Source organism: Electrophorus electricus, chromosome 9, assembly GCF_013358815.1.
Source record: "Electrophorus electricus isolate fEleEle1 chromosome 9, fEleEle1.pri, whole genome shotgun sequence".
Lineage (NCBI taxonomy): Eukaryota > Metazoa > Chordata > Actinopteri > Gymnotiformes > Gymnotidae > Electrophorus > Electrophorus electricus.
Window position 1 is genome coordinate 20,583,881 of NC_049543.1, and position 21,684 is coordinate 20,605,564.

General features: G+C 40.7%; 2 protein-coding genes across 3 annotated transcripts; both read right to left on the reverse strand.

Moving 5' to 3' along the window:
• Positions 1 to 479: 479 nt before the first annotated feature.
• Positions 480 to 8,744, reverse strand: myoz2b (myozenin 2b). Of its 2 annotated transcripts, XM_027020480.2 has the most exons (6): positions 8,606 to 8,744; positions 7,064 to 7,187; positions 5,445 to 5,611; positions 3,823 to 3,931; positions 2,637 to 2,820; positions 480 to 1,665 (listed from the first exon to the last, which is right to left on the reverse strand). In XM_027020480.2, the coding sequence occupies exons 2-6, from the start codon at positions 7,146 to 7,148 to the stop codon at positions 1,440 to 1,442; spliced, it is 771 nt and encodes a 256-aa protein (XP_026876281.1). In that variant the 5' UTR covers positions 7,149 to 7,187; positions 8,606 to 8,744; the 3' UTR covers positions 480 to 1,439. The 2 variants fall into 2 exon arrangements, with proteins under 2 accessions (XP_026876281.1, XP_026876282.1); XM_027020481.2 differs by lacking the exon at positions 7,064 to 7,187.
• A 1,679-nt stretch (positions 8,745 to 10,423) lies between these two features.
• Positions 10,424 to 19,837, reverse strand: synpo2b (synaptopodin 2b). Its single transcript, XM_035530246.1, is given in 5 exon segments — positions 10,424 to 11,629; positions 14,465 to 16,563; positions 19,212 to 19,610; positions 19,613 to 19,804; positions 19,807 to 19,837. Coding segments are annotated over 5 exon segments (3,186 nt in total). The 3' UTR covers positions 10,424 to 11,164.
• Between the last annotated feature and the right edge of the window lie 1,847 nt (positions 19,838 to 21,684).

Genomic DNA, 21,684 nt, shown 5'->3' on the forward strand with positions numbered 1-21,684 from the left:
GCAGTTGCTCATAGTCGGGACGCTCGTGAGTGTCTGTTTATTGTAACCTTAGCACAGTAAGTGCCAGATGCGAAGCTACTTATGTCCCCTTTAAATATAACCGCGGTTAGCGGCCACGGGTGCAGCTGCTTCGCGTGTGCCGGCAGTGTAATTAGAGCAGGTTCCTCAGACGGTGACGAGCGCTAGACGGATGGCAGTCTTCTCTTTGGTCAGCGTCGAAAATTAAAATGACCAAAAAGACGGCGGGAAAAGAGTGGGGAGAACCCCCCAACCGTGAACATGTATGAAATATGATAGAGTGTAGTTTGCAGTTTGCATCATTTATTATCAGTGAAGCACACCGTGTTTCAAAGTGGAGGATTCCGTTCTGATGATGTGCCTGAAGAGCTAATGCGCTGAATATATTTTTAATGTGCTGATATTTTTTATGTGCTGAGAAGGTTTTTGTTTCAAGTCTGTGCAGTGATAACTCCACTCAATTTTTTAAATTCTTGAAATAAATATTAATTTTATTCCAGAGTTTACAGCACAAGTTAAAATAGTTTGGACTACAACAGAAGCACATGTTTCTCATCACACTAAATCTGAGCAATAGCAACACCTTCAGAAAGCGCAACACGTTTCACAAAATGATTTGCAACAATGAACTTATGTTACAGTAAAAACCAGCTTCAAAAGTCAGCATGACTTATTTACAGCCCTCTTATCCCTCTCCCCCTTGTTATACTGATTTAAATTTATTTTGCAAATGCTAAAGTCTCGTGGGTTAGTGTAAGAGACTCACAGCTACAGAGTGCAAAACTGCGTCAGTGTAAAGGTTTAAAAAAAACTTCTTCCTACTTCAAATAAAACATATCAATAAAACAATTTACTCTGAAAAAAAAAAAGATTATGGTCTCTAATGTAATCATAAACTGAAGCCCCAAAAACATTAAATTAATGAAGTCTACATTATTAGTAGTGACTCCTGATATGTATATTTCAATAATGCATCATAAATTCACATTAGTAATTAACATATTTATGAAGTTAAAATGACTCTTTTAGATGGATCAGGCTTTTTTGTTACTCTAATTGCTTAACTGCATTACAAGATGTGCTGTATTATTAATTTCAAATTGATGACCTGTTCATTTTGATGCATAAAACAATATTATTGATTTTTAGTTGCTGCTGTCAGCACTGTAAGATGATACTAATGTTGCTACTAACCTTTAATATGATCATTGCCAGTACAGAAGCAACAGCTTTGTGCTGGAACAATTATTAGTCCTTAAACCCATTCTAGAATGCTCTATGTTGGTGACAACCCTTGTTCCAAGACCAGTTTCCTGACACTACCCTTAATCCTAGAAAACTGTTTTCTGTTCAGTAGTTGGGGAAGAATGGTCAAATCCCCGCTAGGACCCTCTGCCGCAACGAGGCAGCCATCATCGCAATTACAGGTCATCAGACTCTGGGATCTCTGGGGTCTCCAGGGGCACGGTGGGAAGGATGAGGGGCAGGCCTTCAGAGATCCAGCCCTGGGCTGTTCTGTTGAACGTAGGTCTCTTGGCTGTGGCGTCCTGGAGCTCGGGGTACTGCGGCGGGTTCAGGTCGATCTCTGGGATCTTGAAGGTGATCCCTCGAGGGGCCTTATCGAAGCCTCCGTATGGTGTGGCCACCCTGGACACAAAAATATAGAACATCTTTAAGCACCCACATCACTTCCACCCGTGCTCACTTCACCTGTTTGGGGAGGAGGGTGTTGGTTGTCAGTATAGTCTCCATTCAGCTCTATCTGATCCATAGTCGCAGGTAGAATGGCTGGCAATGCATGTTCCTTCCATCCTTTATGAATTTGGACAGGAGTCCCTGCTGGCTTCACTGACTTGAATGTAGAGAATAAGTATGACTTATTATTTTTATATTAGTACATTTTTCCTCTTAATTTTTCTTCCATGGTTGTTCATCTAAGCAGAAAGTACCTTGGCTAATGTCATGTGGAGACTGACATGTGGGTTGTTTTGAATTATTTTTTATAATTAACCTTAGGAGAAGTGTGCTTCCTTTTTAATATGTTCCTAATTGTTTTCTGTTGTGAGGATTGGGGAGAAGGATGTTGTATTTGGATTTTAGGTGAAAAACAAATTCAAACATTGAATGAAATAAGTCAATAATTGCACCATGTAAAAGTGGTCAAATCTACTTATATTAAATTGCACATTAAAATCAGCCAGCGCAGCTGTAACTTGATAGCACTGTTCATAGTGTTTATGTTTTGACAAATAAAAGTCATGGTATTAGTGGACTTGACCATGCAGTTGCCATCCACAAGGGGAAGCTGCTCTGCAGGAATATCACATAACTTCCACCATGTCCTCCTCAAATAATTGTTTTAACACTATATACCAGCAACACATTTTGGAATTTGTGAACTTTGATCCAGCTTGGTTTATACAACACTGTAATTACCTGTGGTGAAGTAACTGCATTTATTATGAACAAAAGACAAAAAATTAATTAAAATAAAGGAAATAATAAGAATGTGATGAATTCAGCTGCATAGAAGGTCTCTGTAAAAATCGAATTAAAATGCTTTTAATAAATTTGCATTTGCCATTGTGGAGTGGCAGAGGACAAGGTGGCAGCCATACCTATTAAAGCTCCTGTAATCGGGCATCTCGGCTCTGGGCTCAGGTACAGGCATCCTGACTTGGAGCGTATCAGCCAGAGCCGGGTCATTGATGATGGCCTCTTCCCAGGGGGAGTGGTAGGACTTCGGCAGGGCTGTGGCATTGAACCTCTCGGGGGGCACGTCCTTCAGGGGGCCCCCATAACCTGGGAAAAGCATGGAAGAAGATATTGAAAAGGACTCTCAGAAAGGAAACAAGAGTACCTGCAGCTGAAACTGAAAGATGGGAACGTTGTTAAAAGTTTTATGTAAATCTGTGAACTATGTGAAACATGGGGAGTGTGAGAAAAGACATTCGTTACTGTCATTGATAGTGACATGAATAAGTATACTGATACATCCAATCCAGACAAAAATGGGAAATGTGAAGCACCTGAAATTATATCACTAATGTCAATGTCCAAATAATATAATATATATAATGAGAAATACAGTAAAAAAAAAAAAGAAAAAGTTCAACGTACATATTCAAATACAATATTTAATAAAAGCGCTGCTGTTAAAAGATAAATCAAAGTTTAGGCTTCATTTAGACACATAGAAACAAGAAACATATGCACAAGTTGGCCTTTTATAGTCCTGGATTGCACAGTACATTATAATTATTTCATTATTTCGGATCATGCAGCACATTGATCTGGAAGGCCTGTTTGATGGAAGGTGAAGGGCTGCAAGATCCACACAGCCTCTCTGCATTCTCCTCTCTAGGTCTTACCCTGCAACCTTTCTCCCACAAGAGATAAGGGAAGGTACTGGAAGTATCTGCTCTGTCCTGCACGAATCCACAAAGCTTAGTAACGGGTGTGGGAGATGACCGAAGACTTATCTAATCTCGTGTGACAAGTGCTACCCTCATCACATCCTCGATGAAGAGAATGGCTGTGTGTGTGTGTGTGTGTGTGTGTGTGTGTGTGTGTGTGTGTGTGTGTGTGTGCGCGCGTTTGTATCTGTGTGTGTTTGAACAGCCTACAAGAAAAATAACTGTTTTAGATGCTTTCTGCAGAAGGATCATCTAAAAATTAGATATAAGGTTACTCCAACCTGCAGTTACTACAGTTTCATTGAGTGAAAGATTCCTAAATATTATCCTTGTATTATACATCATAGTATGTTCTACTACAGAAGGAAAGAAAGACTTTGCCACATACCCGGTGCGATTCCCTCAGGGTTCGCTGCATTTCTGAGATTAGGGGTGTTGGGGGGTGTTTTAGATGCGTCTTTACTTTCCGCATATTCAACATTAGCTTGATCTTCATTCTTGAGAAAAGAACCAATAAGAGAACAATCTGATGTTGTTGTTGTCATTTATTTAATTATCTAATGTAGGCTGTAAAACAAGAGTTGGATTTGTGATGAGCTTCTGTACTCAGTTATTCCATCACGCAAAACTCATTTCCCTCTTGAACAGTTACTCTTGGTAACCATCGGAAAGGCAAGCTACATCAATACAAATTAGAAAAAAACCTAAGTGATATTTTTATATTTATCACATTGGCATAAATTAATCTCAGGATATCTTTTATTTATAAGAGTATAGTTCCAAACTAAATGAAACTTTCAAAGGAAAAATACTGCTGCTCTAATAAGTCTGCTTAGATCTGATTACTTGTAAGTTGTCAAGCTCAAGTATTCATGTAGCTCAAAGGCCAAATGACAGACTATCTACCATGGGCTGGATGCCCATCTAAACAACTAGCCACCCAGTGGGGATGCCTTGGTGAAGCTAGGAGTAATCATTGTACCGCATGACTACATAGCTGTCAGAGCAAGTGAAGTTAAATGTAGCAAATGATGACTTATCAAAGTGAAACATTCTCTAATAGGCAGCAGCATTATTATAGACCCATTAGATTAGCAATGAACTTAATGTTGGTGATGTAATGATACAACAAGTGCTGTAGCCTTATTATAATGAAAAGTTAAATATAATATTACTAAACAAGAAAGCGGAAAAACACGAGTAGCGTCAGAGATAGCATCTTGTTTAAGCCAAAATCGTGGTCACAGTGATGTTCGAATATATTTGTATCTGAAGCAGTTGTAGGCTACATAATGCAGCACTACTTAAACTCTCTGTAGGTGCACAAAGAATCTGGCACGCGTAGTATCCAGACGTCTGCCAGCGATGATAAACGAAGTGGCGAGTGCTCAGTGGTATCGCAGACTCCAGTGAGGGAATGTTTGGTAGGTGGAGAGGGCATGTGGCATTCTCTATCTCCCACGTGTGGCGTCAGTTCCAGCTGCATGGTGCCATGATACCCTTTGCCTCGGTGACCATCTCCACATAGCTCAGAAGAAGGCAACAGCAACGTGTCTGGTCCTACTACTAGTGAAACCAGGCTAGCATCAAGGACATCAACTAGCAGTTAAATGCTAGCTATAAGAACTGCAAGTGGACGTCATTTATCAGTGCTCTGTTAATGGTCTTTATGGATTTGTGTAAGCTTTATGTAGCCCACTACTTAACCCTTCCATTGATGCTGACTTAAACTTGTCATTAGCTGCCTTAAGGGTATTTCACTACTTTTTTAATAAGGATGAATGAGCATTCTGGACAGAGTAGGATGACCTAAAATGGATTCAGGTTTACAGCCCAGCCAAGCAGAAGGACTCCCTATACAACTAATCAGTTGTTTGTGGACTGATTCAACAAATTCTGTTAAGTGTGCTCCTCATTGGTTGAAATTAAAATCTACAGGCACACTGATGGATGAGAGTAACTCATACCACCCCCTTAACACAGGAAATATTCTCATGCATTTTTACTTACATTCAGAATTGCATTGGCTTCATTCTGAATACTTTCAAAGGTGTACTTCTCTGATCGCCGCTGCCGCATTTTGAAGAGGCGGGAGCCTCGGTTGGAGAGGAGAGAGAGCTCCTCCAACATGATGTCTTTAGGGATGGAGAGCTTTTTGCCAAGGTCCATGGTATCACCTAAACAATGAGCATCATATTGTTATCCAGTACAAATCCAGTACTACTTTTGATTCACAATATCTTTATAGATGCTACACAATGAACCATATGCCCTTCATTGGTGACTGTAATGGTAGTTTGGAAGGACAAGCATTATGGCAGTATACTTCTTTTTAACAGTGTGTAAGCTGAAGTGATTTGAGTCAATTTGTGATGTATGACAATGAATGAATGACTTGAAAGTCATAATCTTGGGCCAAAGACTGTGAAGACTGTCATTTTCTAACTAACTTAGGTTAACAAGATAACTGATATATTCTGTGGCAAAGATGTCATGAAAAATTCAAGAGGGTGTAACATTACACCCCAAATGCACACTGTATAGCATTTATTCAGAGGTGTTTCTATTTAAAGACAAGGAATGTACAGGTATGTAAAGTTATCATGTTAGTGCAGAACAGTCAAAGCATTAGTTTAATGTCACATGTTCTGTTTTACCTAACAGATACAACTGAAGACCATGCAAAGCAAACATTTTTCACACTTTTAAGATCAGATGGCTGCTTCTCTTAAATAAATGGTTGGTATTTGACTATGGGAGAGAAGAAATATCTTTAATACATAAATGACATTTCAGTGTTTTGCAGTTACAATTTACAGTTTGATATGGTGCCACAGCTATTAGCATTAATAAACAGGTATTTTACAGGCAGTTGATCTTAAACTGATAAGCAACAATGGCCGAGCTAGCAGTCTGCTGCCAGCCAGTCACCCATTGGCTGTTTCAGTAGGTTCTACAGGCACTAGCTACCTTTGAAGAGCCCCATGTGTCACATTGCATTCCTTGGGGGGCACAGGACAGAATAGTTTGGTGTTTTGTCTGCCCAAATTTAACTTGTCAGTTGAGGACTGAACCCTGCGCTGAGCTGGGTGGTGTTGGAGCAAGGCAAACCGTAAACCTCCCAGAGCCGGGGCTGCCCAGAGTGCAGGTTCAACACCCCCACTGGCGGGCATATGCCTGCGGCTCTGTATTTTTGGGCTGTTTATGGTGCGGCTCCGGGAAAGTCCACCAAGACACTAGCAGCCGTGTAAACTTGGCGGCAGAGATGGAAAGCGGTGCAGCTGTCCATGATCTGGCTACCTCGCAGTTGTCTTCTGTCCAGTAGACTTCGACCTCCCTCATCCCCCCCATCGCCCCCAAACACATCACCAGTCAGCGCAAAAATAAACCTTTCGCCAGGGGCGAAAGATATTCTGTGGTCAGACAGCTCTCCCCCAGCATGGTTTTCAGCCTGTGGAAGGGCTCTCTGAACCTCCCCTCTGGCATTCTCCAAAAAAAAGGTAGCTAGGTGGCGTGGCACATGTCGGGTCTGTTAAAGCTGCCCACCGCAAGACCTGGGTTTTGTGAGGTTTTAATACAGCGGTTAGGGATTAGGGAATCAGTTGGAATGCCCGAGGTCGAATCTGTACCATTGGCACCACCATGAACCTCACGACAAATGGCCGCCGCCTGCATCTTCCTCTCTCGGGCTGAAAGGGTACTGAATCGTGACATGGTAGCTGGTCTTAACCGGTTGCGGTGTGTAGAGACGTGCTGTAAGGAATGCATAAAGGGCTCAGAAGACACCAGTATGGCACATGGTAAAAACCAACTAATCTTATACATGTGGTAGTTATAGTGCATTTTAATAATGGTATTACAGAGAATAACCATTGTATAGCACCTTACTAGCCGGTTTTAACCACTGATAAAAGGGCTGGTGGAGATGGACAAAGCATTTTGTAATTAATTACCCCAAATGATGTGATACCTCAAATGACGTGATGTGTTAGTCGTTAAATTCACCATTCATTTTTGCTCTCTTCAATACTCACACAGGGGGGAAAAAAAAAAAAAAGTTTATGGTTGAAATTTTTATCTTATGCACAGGAATACTTTGCGAAAGTCTAACGCAAGGTGAACTATGTGTTTCTTATCAGCTTCATCCACTCATTCATCTACTCAGCCATCCATACATCTATCCACCCATAAGTCCTGGATTCCCATGTCTTTGACTAGCTCATGTTCAAAAGGGCAAAGGTAGGAACACTCCTTAAAATAAGTGCAGTGTGTGTGGGAGCTGCGCGTGGAAAGAAGTCACATGTTCCTGGAGGATTCTCAATGATTTGTGGCTGGAGAAGAGGCTAGTGATTAGGTGCTCTGGCTTCAGCATAGAATGTGTTACTGAGAACTCTAACCTTGTTATTTCCAAGGCAAGCGTTCACCACTCCATAGACCATCCTCACAGCTCTTAAGCCAGCCTGACCTTGTGAAAGGGCCAGCTTGCTCTCATGTCCAAACTGATTGTCATCAGGTATGATTGTAACTTACATTAAAGGATATGCAGTTTAGATTGTTATTTAGTATTTTAGTTTTTTTGTGTGTGATAATGCAGAGAAATCCAATATATTTAACCCATTATTTTAGTATTTGTGGGTTTTAGTCTTTAAATAAAAGGAAGGGGTATGCTAAGGTCATATGTATTAAACTCAGAGTACAAATGCAGATCTAGGATCAGTTATCTCCTTTCACATCCCAACATAAGCTATTATTTGCACAGGGAGAAGCTGACCCTGTTGTTGCTCATCATGTTAAAGTACAAGGAAAAACCCATCAGTCAGTGTCAGCAGTGGTCTTCTAATATGTGAGTAATAACAGAAAAAAGACTATGAAGTAAAATGTAAAATAGGCCTACATAATAATTACATACTTTTGCGAGTAGCGGGAGTGTGTATTTTGTTAGAAATTTACCTGGAAAAGCTGATTAAAATGTAGCAGAAGTCATCATTTTTGGCATGCATATTAGAGCTGTAAGCATGCACTTCTCTGGCCTTTTATCACGAGAAAGAGCTTGAGGCAAAACCAGCGCCAGTCAGGCAGGTCCCTCACAAAGTCATCACCTGGTGCCATCACCAATGTCCCAGTCCATTTTACAAACCCCCAAAAGCCTTACAGGCAGGCAGGCCTCTTACCTGAATGTGTTGTGCAAGTCTCGGGCTGTACCTGGAGGTTCTGAGGGAATGCAAGAGGTCACCCTGGGTAGTTTGATCCGCACCGAGTCTCCTTTCTCCCCCTGTCTCCACCCGACCCACTGTGAGGTGGGGGCGTGTGTGTCCAGGGTCGGAATGCCAGCTTACATCAATGGACTAATTTTAGCCTGCGTTCAAAACTCCAGCCCCCTCACAGTGCCATGAGAGGGTGAGGACAAGAGGTGGGGGAAGGGGGACATATGTTAGGAAGGTGTAGGTAGAGTTTGTCAATATGTCTGTGTAGGTTGAGGGGATGAACAAATGATGTGCAGAATAGAGAGAAAAGCATGAGAGTGAGAAGAATTAACACAGAAGTAAAGAGAGCTCTTTTATTTTACTGTATGGAATTTAAGTTCCAAGTGACTAGGGTGGTCAGGATACCAGGCTGGCCTCAAAGGTGTCAACCAGTACAGTAAATGTTTGGACCATCCATCTCTCTAGCCCTCTCTAGTATCTATTTCCTTCTTTCTTTTGCCTGGAGGAGCTGAGGGCATTCAAATGCACAGGCCTTATTACATAACTGCTCTTCCATTGAACCCCAGACCTGAGGAGTAGTGACTTGCTTTGGGACATTTTTTCCCTTTTTTTCCCCCTCCTTTCACATCCTGCCTCCATTATCATTAGCTCTATCCACAAAATAATCAATAATATTGACATCTACAGTGCACTCTCCTTTAACTCTGTTCAGTAATCTTTGAACTGCCTCTTATACAATTTCAAACTTTTCAGCTACTCCCTCTGCAGATAGTACTGGACATACTGCTGTGGCTGACTCTATTTAAGGGGCCGAGGCATTTGCTGGTCCCAAGGGCAGCTCAGCCACGCAAAGCCTGGATAGCTCGGTCCCCCACACTTATATGGCGAGGCTAGGGAATGTTTTCCACTGTCTCCGAGAACTGAGAGCATTTAATACCATTCCCACACTAATTTCACGCTAGGCTGCTGTGCTTTACAATGAGGTAGAGCAGCAATGGTGATGCTGGTCAACACTACCAGAAGTGTTTGATTATGTAACTACATTGTTACATTGCCCTGCCAGTGACACATGATCTTCTGAGGTACCTTTTAATAGAAGAGGCTCAGTGGTGCAGTGTTAGGTTTTGTGTTGGCAGTACTGGTTAGGATGCATATATTACATAGGATTACCCAGTTAAAAGACTGAACATTTTCTCATTGGATTCCTAAGTCTGCTTGACCCAAATATGTCACTGAATTCATCTGAATGTCAAGACACCCTTTGTGATGCATAGATGAAGTGTAATTGTTAGTGGGCAGAACAGCCATGATTGTAGTTCACATTTTGGGCTATACTGCATCTAAACAGCATGGGCCTGCATTACCAGCCCCAGGTTTCAATGAATGCAGTGGATATTGATTTTCCAGATGCACTAAATGTGAATATCCCAAACACCTAAAGGCTGTTGCTTCATTACCCGAGAGGCAGCTTCATCCCACATGTTTTACCTCAGTACTCACACTTCTAACACACTGTTAACCAGCATATTAGACAGCCACCCCAATGTTCACTGACCCTATCAGAAACACTGGAAGGCTGTGCTTCAGTGGAGGACTATATACATTGTTTTTAGAGTACCTATTGTGAGAAGTTCTATACCAGTCAAAATCATTTGACTAACTGATGTAGCAAAAGACAAAAAAAAAAAAATTATTTCAATAAAAAACAGGCTAATATAATGCAGGAATGGTAAAATTTGTTATTTTAATAACAACATGCTTTGTTTGGGAAAAACAAAGAGAAAAACATTAAAAGTGATTGCCAGTGAACAAGCCCATGACTGAATAGACATCACACATTATAAGAAGTCTGCTGTGCGTTCTGTCGCGTCAACATGCATGTTCCGTGCAGATCAACAACAATCAACTATGGGAACAACTGTTGCTGCACTGATGTCATTCCTATTACTCTTCCTATTACCATGAAGTTACAACATGAGGAAAAATTACAAAACAAAAGCACACTTGGAGACCATCATCACCAGATATAAAAAAAACTCAAACGTATGCACTGAAACTGATTCCAAATGATTAAATGTGTATTGTAAAAAATCTAGATTTACTGTCTATAAACTTCAGGTTGTCATTAAATGCAATGCTTTTTTATTTTAGTTACAGCAACTATTCACAAATGTCATTCAACCCAAGTACTAAATGTACCTTAAGTATAATAAAATACATTCTACAAACAATGTGTTTCATCATTACCTTTTTTCAGCTCATAAGAAACATGCAAGTACCCATAACTTATGTCACATTTGCTACACTGGCATGTTATCCCAAATTTGTTGGGGTAAAGGTGCTACACACGTCTATACTCATACCCTACTTTCTAAGTATAGCTTTCATGAAAATATCCATTTAATATTGCTGAAGCAGGTATTTCGATCATTAAACTGAACAACTATAATTCATGTTACTGTTTCTAACGATCTATGTGAGCTGTGAGAAAACTGTGAGGTGGATCATAACAGTCAGTGCTACAGGTCACTTCTGTTTCCAGCTGACTCTATACATTTGCATGTTGGAGTGAGGAGAAAAGTTTCTAGGCAAAGAACTTGTTCCAGTGTACCTGTCACCTGGAAGAGGCTGGGCTGGTCTGAAAGGCGGCCCATATGGGATTGTTTTTCCTGAGGCGGGGGAGAAGGCCTTGCTGAATGATGGGATGCCCACTGCTATTTCAGCTATTGGTCGCCCGGTAGGGTTATTGGATACCTGTCGCTTCCAGTCCAATGATGACTCTGGTAGCGACTTCCTGTGCGCTGTTCCGAAAACCTCATCAACTAGGCCTAGGGGGCTCTGAACAGTTGCTTCCCATGGAGAGAAGGGCTTTTGCAGCCGCTCCACCCCGGACATCTGCCTGTTCAGTGTTCCGCGTGTGGAATGGAAACTTGGACTGGACACAGAGGAGTGTCCCCGGGGCAGAGACATGGAGTGGCTCCTGCTGTATACCTTCATGAGGGGAAAATGGCACAAACAGGATAGAAACAGGACAGGCAGGATCAGAACTGGTCAATGCTGTGTTTAGTGAAAAATAAACGTGTAGGTGATGCTTTGAATATTAGTATATCCCAGGAACTTATTAAGGGCTTTTAAGAGTCCTATGTAATTTGTCTTTGCTGCCCTCATCTGGTGCCTCTTTGGTAACTGAAAGATGGGGCTTTCTAGAGCGCAGTTAAACTCTTTGGACTCAATGATAGATTTTTATATGTCATACGGTCATATAGTCTAAAATGTTACAGCTTAATTCTCATTATACAAAAAACATGCCATCTGTAACATGGAGACCACAGATCATCTACTGTCACAAACAGATGACAGTGATATACACTAAACATTAAATTAATAATTGTTTACTGATAAAACATACTATAGAAGTATATATTAACTAATAATTGCTAATAAATTATAATAGTAGTATGTATTTACTAATATTACTATTATTTTAGAGGAGTTGCAAAACTCCAAATCAGTTTTGTAGTTCATAGGTACAGTGAGTGCTAAGCCCCAAATAAACATTGTAAAGCAACTATCACCAGAACAATAATTAGTCTAACAGTCTAACACCATTTTTAACATGTGGCTCTTGGGAGCACACAACCATCATTAGGTTGCTGCACACTGCATGTGTTATAGTATTAGCTATCTTCAAACCAGAGCTACTACATATATGATGCAAGCTAATGTTAGAATTTAGCTCCATTGTCATACTCTAAACTTATCCAGAATCCATTGATGTCGTCTAAACAAAAATAGTGCTAGCCCTTTTCCACAAGGGGGCATCTGAGGGGGGTTTTAAACACTTACCTCTTTCCGAAGGCACTTGGCTTGTTGGCAGGTGTGGAACTTATCAGGTTGCTAAGCAGAAGCAGTGCTTAATAGGTATTGCATGTTTCGAAGATAGAAGGGTGGACTGCTAAATTTAGAAAGGGTGCACACTGTTGCAGTGTAAAGTGAACCACAAGTATTTGAAGACAGCAGCTCAACACCACTTTTCTATTATATGGTTATAAAGCTAATGAGAGCAATATGTCTTATGTGTTTGGTTGCTGGATAAATACTGACTTGCTGGGATATTATAATTAATTTAATTTTGTAAATTTATTTAAAGAAATATAAAATGTCCAGATGTTTTGGGTAAAGGTTTCCTAGGTAATGAATGTTCCGAGTGAAAAGAATTAAGAATTGCTCAAGAATGAAATCAAGCAAAAAATGCCCTGATGGGTCTGGACCAACTGGGAAGCAGTGAAGGCTATTGCAACAAAACACTGCAGAAGGACAATGATGTGAACTAGATAAAGAAGAAAAGCCACAGAGCTGAAAATGAGATGAAACAGACAGAGTTGAAAGAAACATTTAATACGGGAAAATAGGGGAAAGGAAGTGCAATATTATAATTATAGGGTGAACATGAAAATAATAGACCACTATGAAGAGATATTTAACCTAGAATCGGATTTCTACTTACACAAACGATTACAATAGGACTTTAAGCCATATCAGGGCAGGGATATTTGTTGCAACAACCACACAAGTGTCACACACATGAAAATTCACAATAAGGAAAGAATCAAAGTATGCATAGCAAAGTTTAAAGGCTGCAGACAAACAAAAAAGAAAGACATCTTTAGTGATGAAAGAAGTCAATAATACCCCAAAGGCAAATCTACTAATCTGGCAATAATGGACTGTCATGCAGCAACACTGGGCGTTTGCCTTCACCATCAGTAGAGAGTTTGAAATTAGGTCTCCTAGCAATGGCCTCTTTCCCAGTAGTGAGCAGCTGATTTTGTTTTAAATCTCCCCAGAAATTGTGGACACTAACCAAATTCCTAATGCATTAAAGCCAAACACTCCATTTATGTTTTGCCACCAGTCCTTTTTTAACCAAACAAAATGGCTGACATGGTTCACTCTCACATTCTTTCTTTACGTCTCATATAAATTTAACTCTCAATGCTTTCAAGGATAAAAGACAATAAAAACATAAACTTAAGATATGATAATCAAATATAACTCTTTTTCCTGAGATTCTTGAAAAATATCTTTCCATCATAATAAATATGAATACTTACAAATAAAATAATAGTCTATTTGGGATGAATAATCCATGTCGCAAATTCTGCATTAGTGCTTTCATTATTCAAAATATAGTACAACTCAGTTGCAATATTATTCAGACATGATTAATTATTTAGACAGTTTATCAAGGAACTTAAAACAATATCAGTAAACTCTATGGGTGAATTATGAAGTAATTCTCGCATATTTGAAATATGTACTTCAATTTTAGTTTCCCCCTTCTGTGGAGGCAATTGTATTAGACATTTATATTTTCAATCCATATAAACCATTTTGAAATAAAAAAAAATATTTCAATTAATCATTTTATGCAGGTTGCTTGCTATATGCCATTTCTGCCACTAGTTCTATGGACAAATTAATTACTGGTGATGGATTAGCAGCATTCAACTTCAATTAGTGTTGCATCACCACTGGTTTCCACTGCTTGCCACCAACAGCTGCCTTTTTTGCAGAAAATCTAGGCCTTGGAGCCATTGGCAAAGCATGTCTTGAGATCACTTTGCTATTGTGCAGAAAAGAGGAGGGGGACACATAGACATTGGTGGCAGTAGTAATGAGAGGTGTGGAGAGGCTAGAGAAGACTTTTGTGCTGTGGCCATCGTGCACGGCTGGTGGTGCAGGCAGTTTTCTGTGTGGTGGCTGTGAAGCAGCAGCAGCCTCAGCAGGTGTGGGCTGATGGGTAAAGGGATAGGACACACTCACCGGTCCTCCAGGTGTTGCAGGAGCATCTTGTTTAAATAGCTGGGCACTTTCAGAAGATATGGCAGAGGACGGAGGCAGGGTAGGAGATGGGAAATGGCCAGAGGATGGAGCTTGCAGATGGGTAGGAGTATGGATGGGGATTTGTTTGAACTTTGGAGGAGGAACAGGAGATGCTTTAGGGCTTGCAGGCTTCATTTCTGGGCTGAAGTTGTAGGTGAAGAGTGAGGAGTTCAGCTGATAAGGCTGATGTTTCATGACATCTACAACACTGAGGTGTTTAGCTTTTGGCTTGGGTTGCTCTTTGCTTGTTTCAGACTTTGATTTTGGGCTAGTTGCATTAGGGGACTGCTTCTGTGCTGCTAGAGGGTAGAAAGGGGATACAATTGGGTTGTAAGACACTGGAGGAGGAGCCCGGATATTAGGAGAATATTTCCAGGCGCTTGGCATGGACAGTGTGGGTGAGGGGGGTCTAGCCTTGTTGGCCTGCACAGTCTCTGTGTCTACTACAAATTTCTCCATGCGAGTCTGTCGCCTGGCAAATAGCTCTGCACCTTTTCCCTTAAAGGTTGGCCTATCTGAGAACCCTGTTTCTGAGGCATGCCCCCTTGAAGAAGCTGATGGAGTGTTGGATGGGTGGAAGTAAGAACTCCCACGATGGGGTGGGCAGGAAGCCACAGAATTGGCCTGATATTGGGGCTTTGCCCAGGGGACCTTTGACTGAGGGGGGGCTGCATGGCATACAGTTGGGGACTGGATACTCATTGGTGCTTGCTGTGGTTCTGAAGGCCAAGTAGCCTGATTTGAAGTTGATTGACTGGGTGGCAGCCAGCCAGACATATGCTGCTGTGGCACTCGTTGGGTTGGTGATGGAACCCAGGATTTGTTACAGGGCTGAGGCTGAGGTTTGTGTAAAGCCTGGTTTTTCTGTGCCAGAGTTGAGTACACTTGAACAGGAGCAGGACTTGATGGTGTAAGGGGACTGCGAGGGGTATGGCCCTCTGTAGACCATGGCGGGCAAGCTGGGTTGATGGCAGGCTTGGGAAGGACAGGTGGAGGGTTTTTTTGCCTTACTGTTGGAACTTGCATGAAGTTGCAGGCCTCTGCACCAAGACTGAGGTGGTCTTCCTCTTGAAATTCTCTGGAATCTGATTTGTTTGTCCCTCTCCTTTTTATTTCTGGCAGAATTCCAGTTTTAATAGCTGGTACTACAATACGTTCATCACGAGAGGCAATTATATCCCCTGTGGGTGACCAGACCTGGGGGCTTGTGTTCACTGGAATGGGAACTTTGAAGATGTTTTCAGGTTTTTTCAATGTTGGGCTTGGGACACCTTTAACAGAGGAAAATTGTTTTGGTGCTTGATTAAGACCACCCAAAAATGGCTTGGCAGTTCTGTTAGGCACAAGGGATTTGGACATTGAAGATGGATCTAGACCATTTACACCAGTGTTTGGGTGGTAGTCATGCTGTAGTTGATATTGCTGTTCCTGATATTGTAGTTGCTGCTTGACTTGAACATCTTGCTTGACAAGAGCAGTTTCCTTTTGTGTAACAGGCATTGAGGGGACAATGACCTCATCTTCTGCAAATGCTTCCACTGGTATGCCCTTCCGTCTCATTTCCTCGTGTTCTGCAGCAATTTCATCAATCCGCTGGCGCCTTTTGGCAAACATCAAGACTCCCTTGCCTTTCGTCTGTGGAAGCTGCTCCATTGCCTTCCAGCTATGATTTATTGATACTCCCCCAGCTAGTGGATTGAAGTTGTAAGTGATGTTCAAAGCAGTGCCTCGGCTTTCAGCCTCACAACTGGAATCTTCTTCAAGCTCAGATCCACTTGTTGTTGCAGAGGAAAATCTGAAGTTCTGGTCTAAGCTGTCTCTGTCAAATCTGTATTCGTCCTTAAAACTATTGTCTATAGGCTTTCCTGTGCCGTAGCTCACGAGCATAAATTTTCTGGCCCTTTGTCGACGCTTCCTGAATATCAATACCCCCTTACTTTCAGGGTTTGGTGCAGCAGTCAGGAGCAGAGCGATGCATTTACATTTCGATTGAACCTCCTTCAGGTGCTTTTCTGACTGCCCCTCACTGCATCTTAGGCCTACAGTGGAGGTTAGAAGGACAAGAGAAACATGTTATTCTGGAAACCTCTTAACCTTCTTATCTTAACCATCGCATTATATCTAATACAAATTTAAACAACATGACTTCAAAATTTGAGAGGAAACTACATGAAGGAGCTTTATTTTAATATACTCCTGTGGCTGAGCATGTACTGTAGACTAAGGTGCTAGCAACCATAAGGTAATGGGTTAAATTTCCAGGGAACACATAATGTGTGATATATACTGATAAATGTATGAAAGATGCTCTGGATAAGAATATCTAACAAATGTACATTTTGTGGAAAGCAAATTAGGTTAAAAAAAAACAAACAAACAAATAAATAAATAAATACATACATACATAGAAAGTTGATATTCCTCAGCATTTATATTGTGAGTTGGATTTATTTTGTGTCTCTAGTGGTTGATGGAACAATAATCAAGGACCAGTTTTCCAAACTTTTAATCTGGATTAAATTTGTCTGAATAACCAAATCCACCTTTTACCTATCTAGGGTCAAATTGAGCTCATTTATTTTCTCCTAGTTTTACAAAACATTGGTGTTAGGTAATGCTTATCCAGATATCTCCACATCAGTATTTGGAAATCTTTGTATTAGATGTCAACTCCCACATGCTATACAGATTCAACTAAAATGCATAATGAATCACTTAAAAACAAAAGTTTCTTTCCTCACAAGCTCCTCGTAAGCATATATAATGGAATCTGCATTCATGTCCATAGAGGCCTTCTACTTTAAATTTTTCCAATGAAGTTTAACCTGCTCTGTGGTCCTTATTTGGCCAGTACCAGTGGTACTAACACAATCACAAATTGAAGCCCAAACAAACTCCAGGCCAGAAGAATGCAGTTACTTCAGAAAGGAAGCAGACCTTTAAGAAGCACCTTCATTCTTCTGGCCTGGGATAGTAATGTACACCTTAAAGTGGAGTAATAATGATGAACACCGCTTGATAAATATGACTTCACAATAGCACGTCAATCATGTTTTATCCAAATTAGATATAGGTTATGTTTCATTTAATCTTGATTCAAGGTTGGATTCGATTACAAAATACAAATACAAATATTTCGAATCAGAAATGTTCGGATGTGTTTTGAAAAAAAATTGTTTTTCTGATTTTATGTGAATCTAATTGCATTGATCCTACCACATTTCTTTGGAAAAACTATACCTAGGAGAAAATGTGATATCCCAGTAAGAAAGAAATGAACATTACAATAAATATTTGGGTTTGATTTTTCAGACAAACAGCACAAACATTCCAGGAGACGAGGAACTGAAGTATTTTCTCCATAGTGGTCCATTTTTATAGCCTTTCAGCAAGGTTCAGCTACCATTACCCATCACCAATTTCTCATATTCATCAAGAGCAGAAGCATATGGTCCAATCAAAGTTGCACATTAACTATAACATTCAGTAGCATTTGATATTATTATACGTCTTCAAGAGCAGCTGGGTGAGTCAAAGCAAGCTTTGTTTGGAGGCATGAAAAACCAGGAGGAAGAATCTGCAAACACTCCAGAAACACTATAAGAACATTCACTTACATTTAACTGCACATCTGCTGGATTTGCCAGTCTGTATCAGTATCTAAACAAATAGATTTGCTCTCCTTAGTGGTGGTCCAAGGCATCTACACATGCTGCAGCCTTTTTTTAGGAGTGCAAATGCTACAAGAGACCATAATATCTTCAGACAAAAGTGGGTGCCCACGCTAAGAGCAGAAGTGCGGTGGGATGGTGCTATAGATGGTGTGGAGAGAGGCGGAGAGCAAAAGAGAGAGAAAGAGAGAGAGAGGGGCGTTCACTTCGCAATATGTTCAGGGCTGCAAGCCGAGAGAGATTAGATAACGAACCACTGATGACACATGCTGGTGTCTGTCAAACCTCTGCAGGCATCTGCATGGACACAGACTGAAGCAGGTTGCTTCTAAATGCTAGAGTGAGACCCTCTCTCTTCATCTGAACCTTAATCTTATTTGTGAGAGCAAGACAAAAAATTTTGAATTGGCTTCAATATGACTCCTAAATGCTGTCCTGAACCTGACTTAATCTCACAGGCTATTATTATCCAGAGCAGAAGCAAGTGCAAAACGATCCAATGATCTGGGCCCCTCATTTTGTAAATGGCCAGATGAGTCTCCCTGTCTCAATTTGGATTACTCTTGTATATTGCAGAGCAAGCATATTTAGATATACATAACAAAAACAAAACAAAAAAATGCAATGCCTAATAAAGCCTATAAAGATCAGATGCTAACCAGAGCCTATAGGTTGGTTATGGCAAATAATTCTCACTCTATAAATTACCCCAGAAACCCATACACACCAAAAAAATAAAATAGTAATAGTAGAAAAAACATAAAAGTCTATCATATGGGACAGTGCTTCCATATGGATACTTTTTTTTTCTTAAAAAATGCATACAATGCCTTTTGAGCCTTACTAGTTATGTAAAATAACTAAGTGGCTCATATAAAACTTGTTTCCAGTCTAAGATTTGCGGTCATTAAGTTTCGTATAGTTCATAGTGCATTTCATGTAGTGCACAAATGTGAGTGTAAAAACAAGCACTAGGAGAGAGTGAGACACAGAGAGTGCAAGGTGGGAAGACTTACATGCTTGTCTTGCTCCGTGTCTCCTGGCTCTGCTGAGTCTGTTGAGGGAAACAGGGTCCCACTGCTCTGCCTGCTCAGCACCCTGGGTTCCAATTCCACCCAAGACATGCAGCGCAGGAGGTGCTGTCTCTTCTCCTCCCTCCACGTCTCCTTCACCTTCCTCCTTCCCCTCCTCTTCTGATTCCAGGGAATCTGAACATTCCTAAGTTGACTGATTCCTTGGTCACAGCGAGGTCATAGCCTGGTTGGGCCTGGAGGAGCCGGAAGCAAGGGACCCATGCCACGTGGGATTCTGGGCAACGCTATCAGGGGCAAGAGCCCTGAGAATCCCTGAGCCCTGGTCTTCAGTACAGAAATGGCCATCATACCACGGACATGAAAGGGAGCATGGTTATGGTGCAGTGGCCCTGGGTGATCATCCCCCTGGGAGCATTCAGAGAGTGAGGACTCAGGGTCCCATGGGGATGGATCATACTGAAGCTTCCGGTCAAGGCGGGCATCTGGAATAGAGGGTGACTGCTGGTCCTCTTGGGGCTCGCTCTTGGTTTCCCCACAGTATGCCTCATCCTGGGAGCAGTAAGAACCTGCAGGCTTTCAGAAATGGACCAGGTCTCTTTGTCATCCATTAGAGTCCTCTACGGCAAGGTCCATTTACTGGGATAACACACTCAGACCTGAAAAGAGAACAATCGGGTAACTTTTAATTATCAAAAATTGTAGAAACAGTTATAGTTATTTATTGACAAGAGCTACATTAGCTTCAGTTTATTATTTTTCAACTTTACACAAGTTGTGAATGAAAAAATATTATTGACTTTGTACTGGATGGGCTTATGAATATAACGTGTTTTACTTATTACTGCATTTTTTGTACTGGTCAACAGACTGCTGGTTTATATTCAAATACTATGCAGACACACACCCCTACAAAAAAACACAAACAAAACAAAAAAAAAACCCATTAAGAATATCACTGGCCTTTCCAAGACATTAAACAGCAAAGTTATACTCAGAGCAAATGCAGGCTACCAATCCTAATATAGGCAAGTGAGACAAACTGAACCTTAAGGACTGGGTAAGCATATGATTTATGTGTTTGGTGCCACTAACAAATTTAAATAGTAATAAGCTGCTTATTGTGACGAAAAAATACTCCAATCAAAAACATACTAATAAGTAAAATAAAGGAATGCAATTATATAATACAATTGCATCTTCAATCTTCAACTAGTTTGCGTTACACACTAACATACATCCTATTCATACATATTTTCTAATATGTATTTTAATAATTACCATGGGATAAAAATTTAAGATAGATGTATAGATCAGTGCTACACAAACCTGATCCTGCACTGGATGTACCCTGCACATGTCAGAGTTCTACCTTCTCTAGCACTGCAGACTCAACTCAACAGCTCATGAACAAGTTTTTCATCAGGTTTAACTAATTGTTTTAGAGCAGAGAACTCTAAACTGTGTAGGGTAGTAGTACTATAGAACCAGGAATGGATTGAAACACTGGAAAGCAAGGATTACAAAACTATAAAATAAACACCTGCTTTAAACCTCCATGGCTCCTCCACTGCATAATGAAGTGTAGTGTGAAGATATCCAAATAGTTTTATGCATTCATTTTGCAGAAATGGACCAGCATGAACTTCAGCTGAACCACTGTAAAGTTTGTAGTGTTGCATGATAAACACAAACACTTTTTTCTTTATTTTCAACCTCAAAATCAGTGCAATTGGGTGCACAGCAAGACTTGCGCAAAATGTGCTCTGTCACTTCAATAAAGTGCTATGCATTCATCAAAATTATAGCAATGTTTGGAGAAGATATTGTTTTATGTCTCTGCCTCACCAGGGAGCATGTAGTTCTTATACATAGCTCATAGTGGAGAACAGGTCCCCTCCTCACTCTAGATGGAATGGTATTCATTGTTTGGGCCTTAACGGTAAACTATCATTCGTGTCATGGAAGCCAAACAAAACAGTGGGGCAGGCTGTTTTCCACAAGTGGAGCTTTTAGACTTCTGATGGATCCACTGCCACATCATTGCCATTTAAGTCTCCTTGTGCGTTAGACGCATATGGAACAAAAGGGAGACGGCATGGGTGCACAACAAGAAAGAAGGGTATATTCTAATCAGGCATCAGTGAGTGTCTAAGGACCTGCCACTAGGCAAGCTACTACTTCTCTTGAGAAATCATATTGCTTATGCACTATGTAGAATGTGTAAATTTTATACACTATGGTAAAAAGACCAGAAATATCTGTTAGCGTAAGGGTTGGTCTTTTACTGTTACTCTTACTGCAAAGCTAGACATAAAAAAAGGTTATAATGTTCTTACTGGAATAGTTTTTTTCAATCCTTTGACTCTGGTTACTGTGTAACATTATACCCACTACTACTAATATACATAACAATTTATAATAAAAATAATGTTCATCTTCTCAATACTATGTGAAT

Excerpts from the sequence above, each read along its gene's own strand:
- myoz2b (XM_027020480.2), bottom strand. The coding sequence starts at position 7,148 with ATGTCACGATTCAGTACCCTTTCAGCCCGAGAGAGGAAGATGCAGGCG. Across the intron at positions 3,932-5,444 it reads AAGCCAATGCAATTCTGAAT|AATGAAGATCAAGCTAATGT; the intron begins GTAAGTAAAAAT and ends TCTTTTCTCAAG. Across the intron at positions 1,666-2,636 it reads GATTACAGGAGCTTTAATAG|GGTGGCCACACCATACGGAG; the intron begins GTATGGCTGCCA and ends TTTTGTGTCCAG.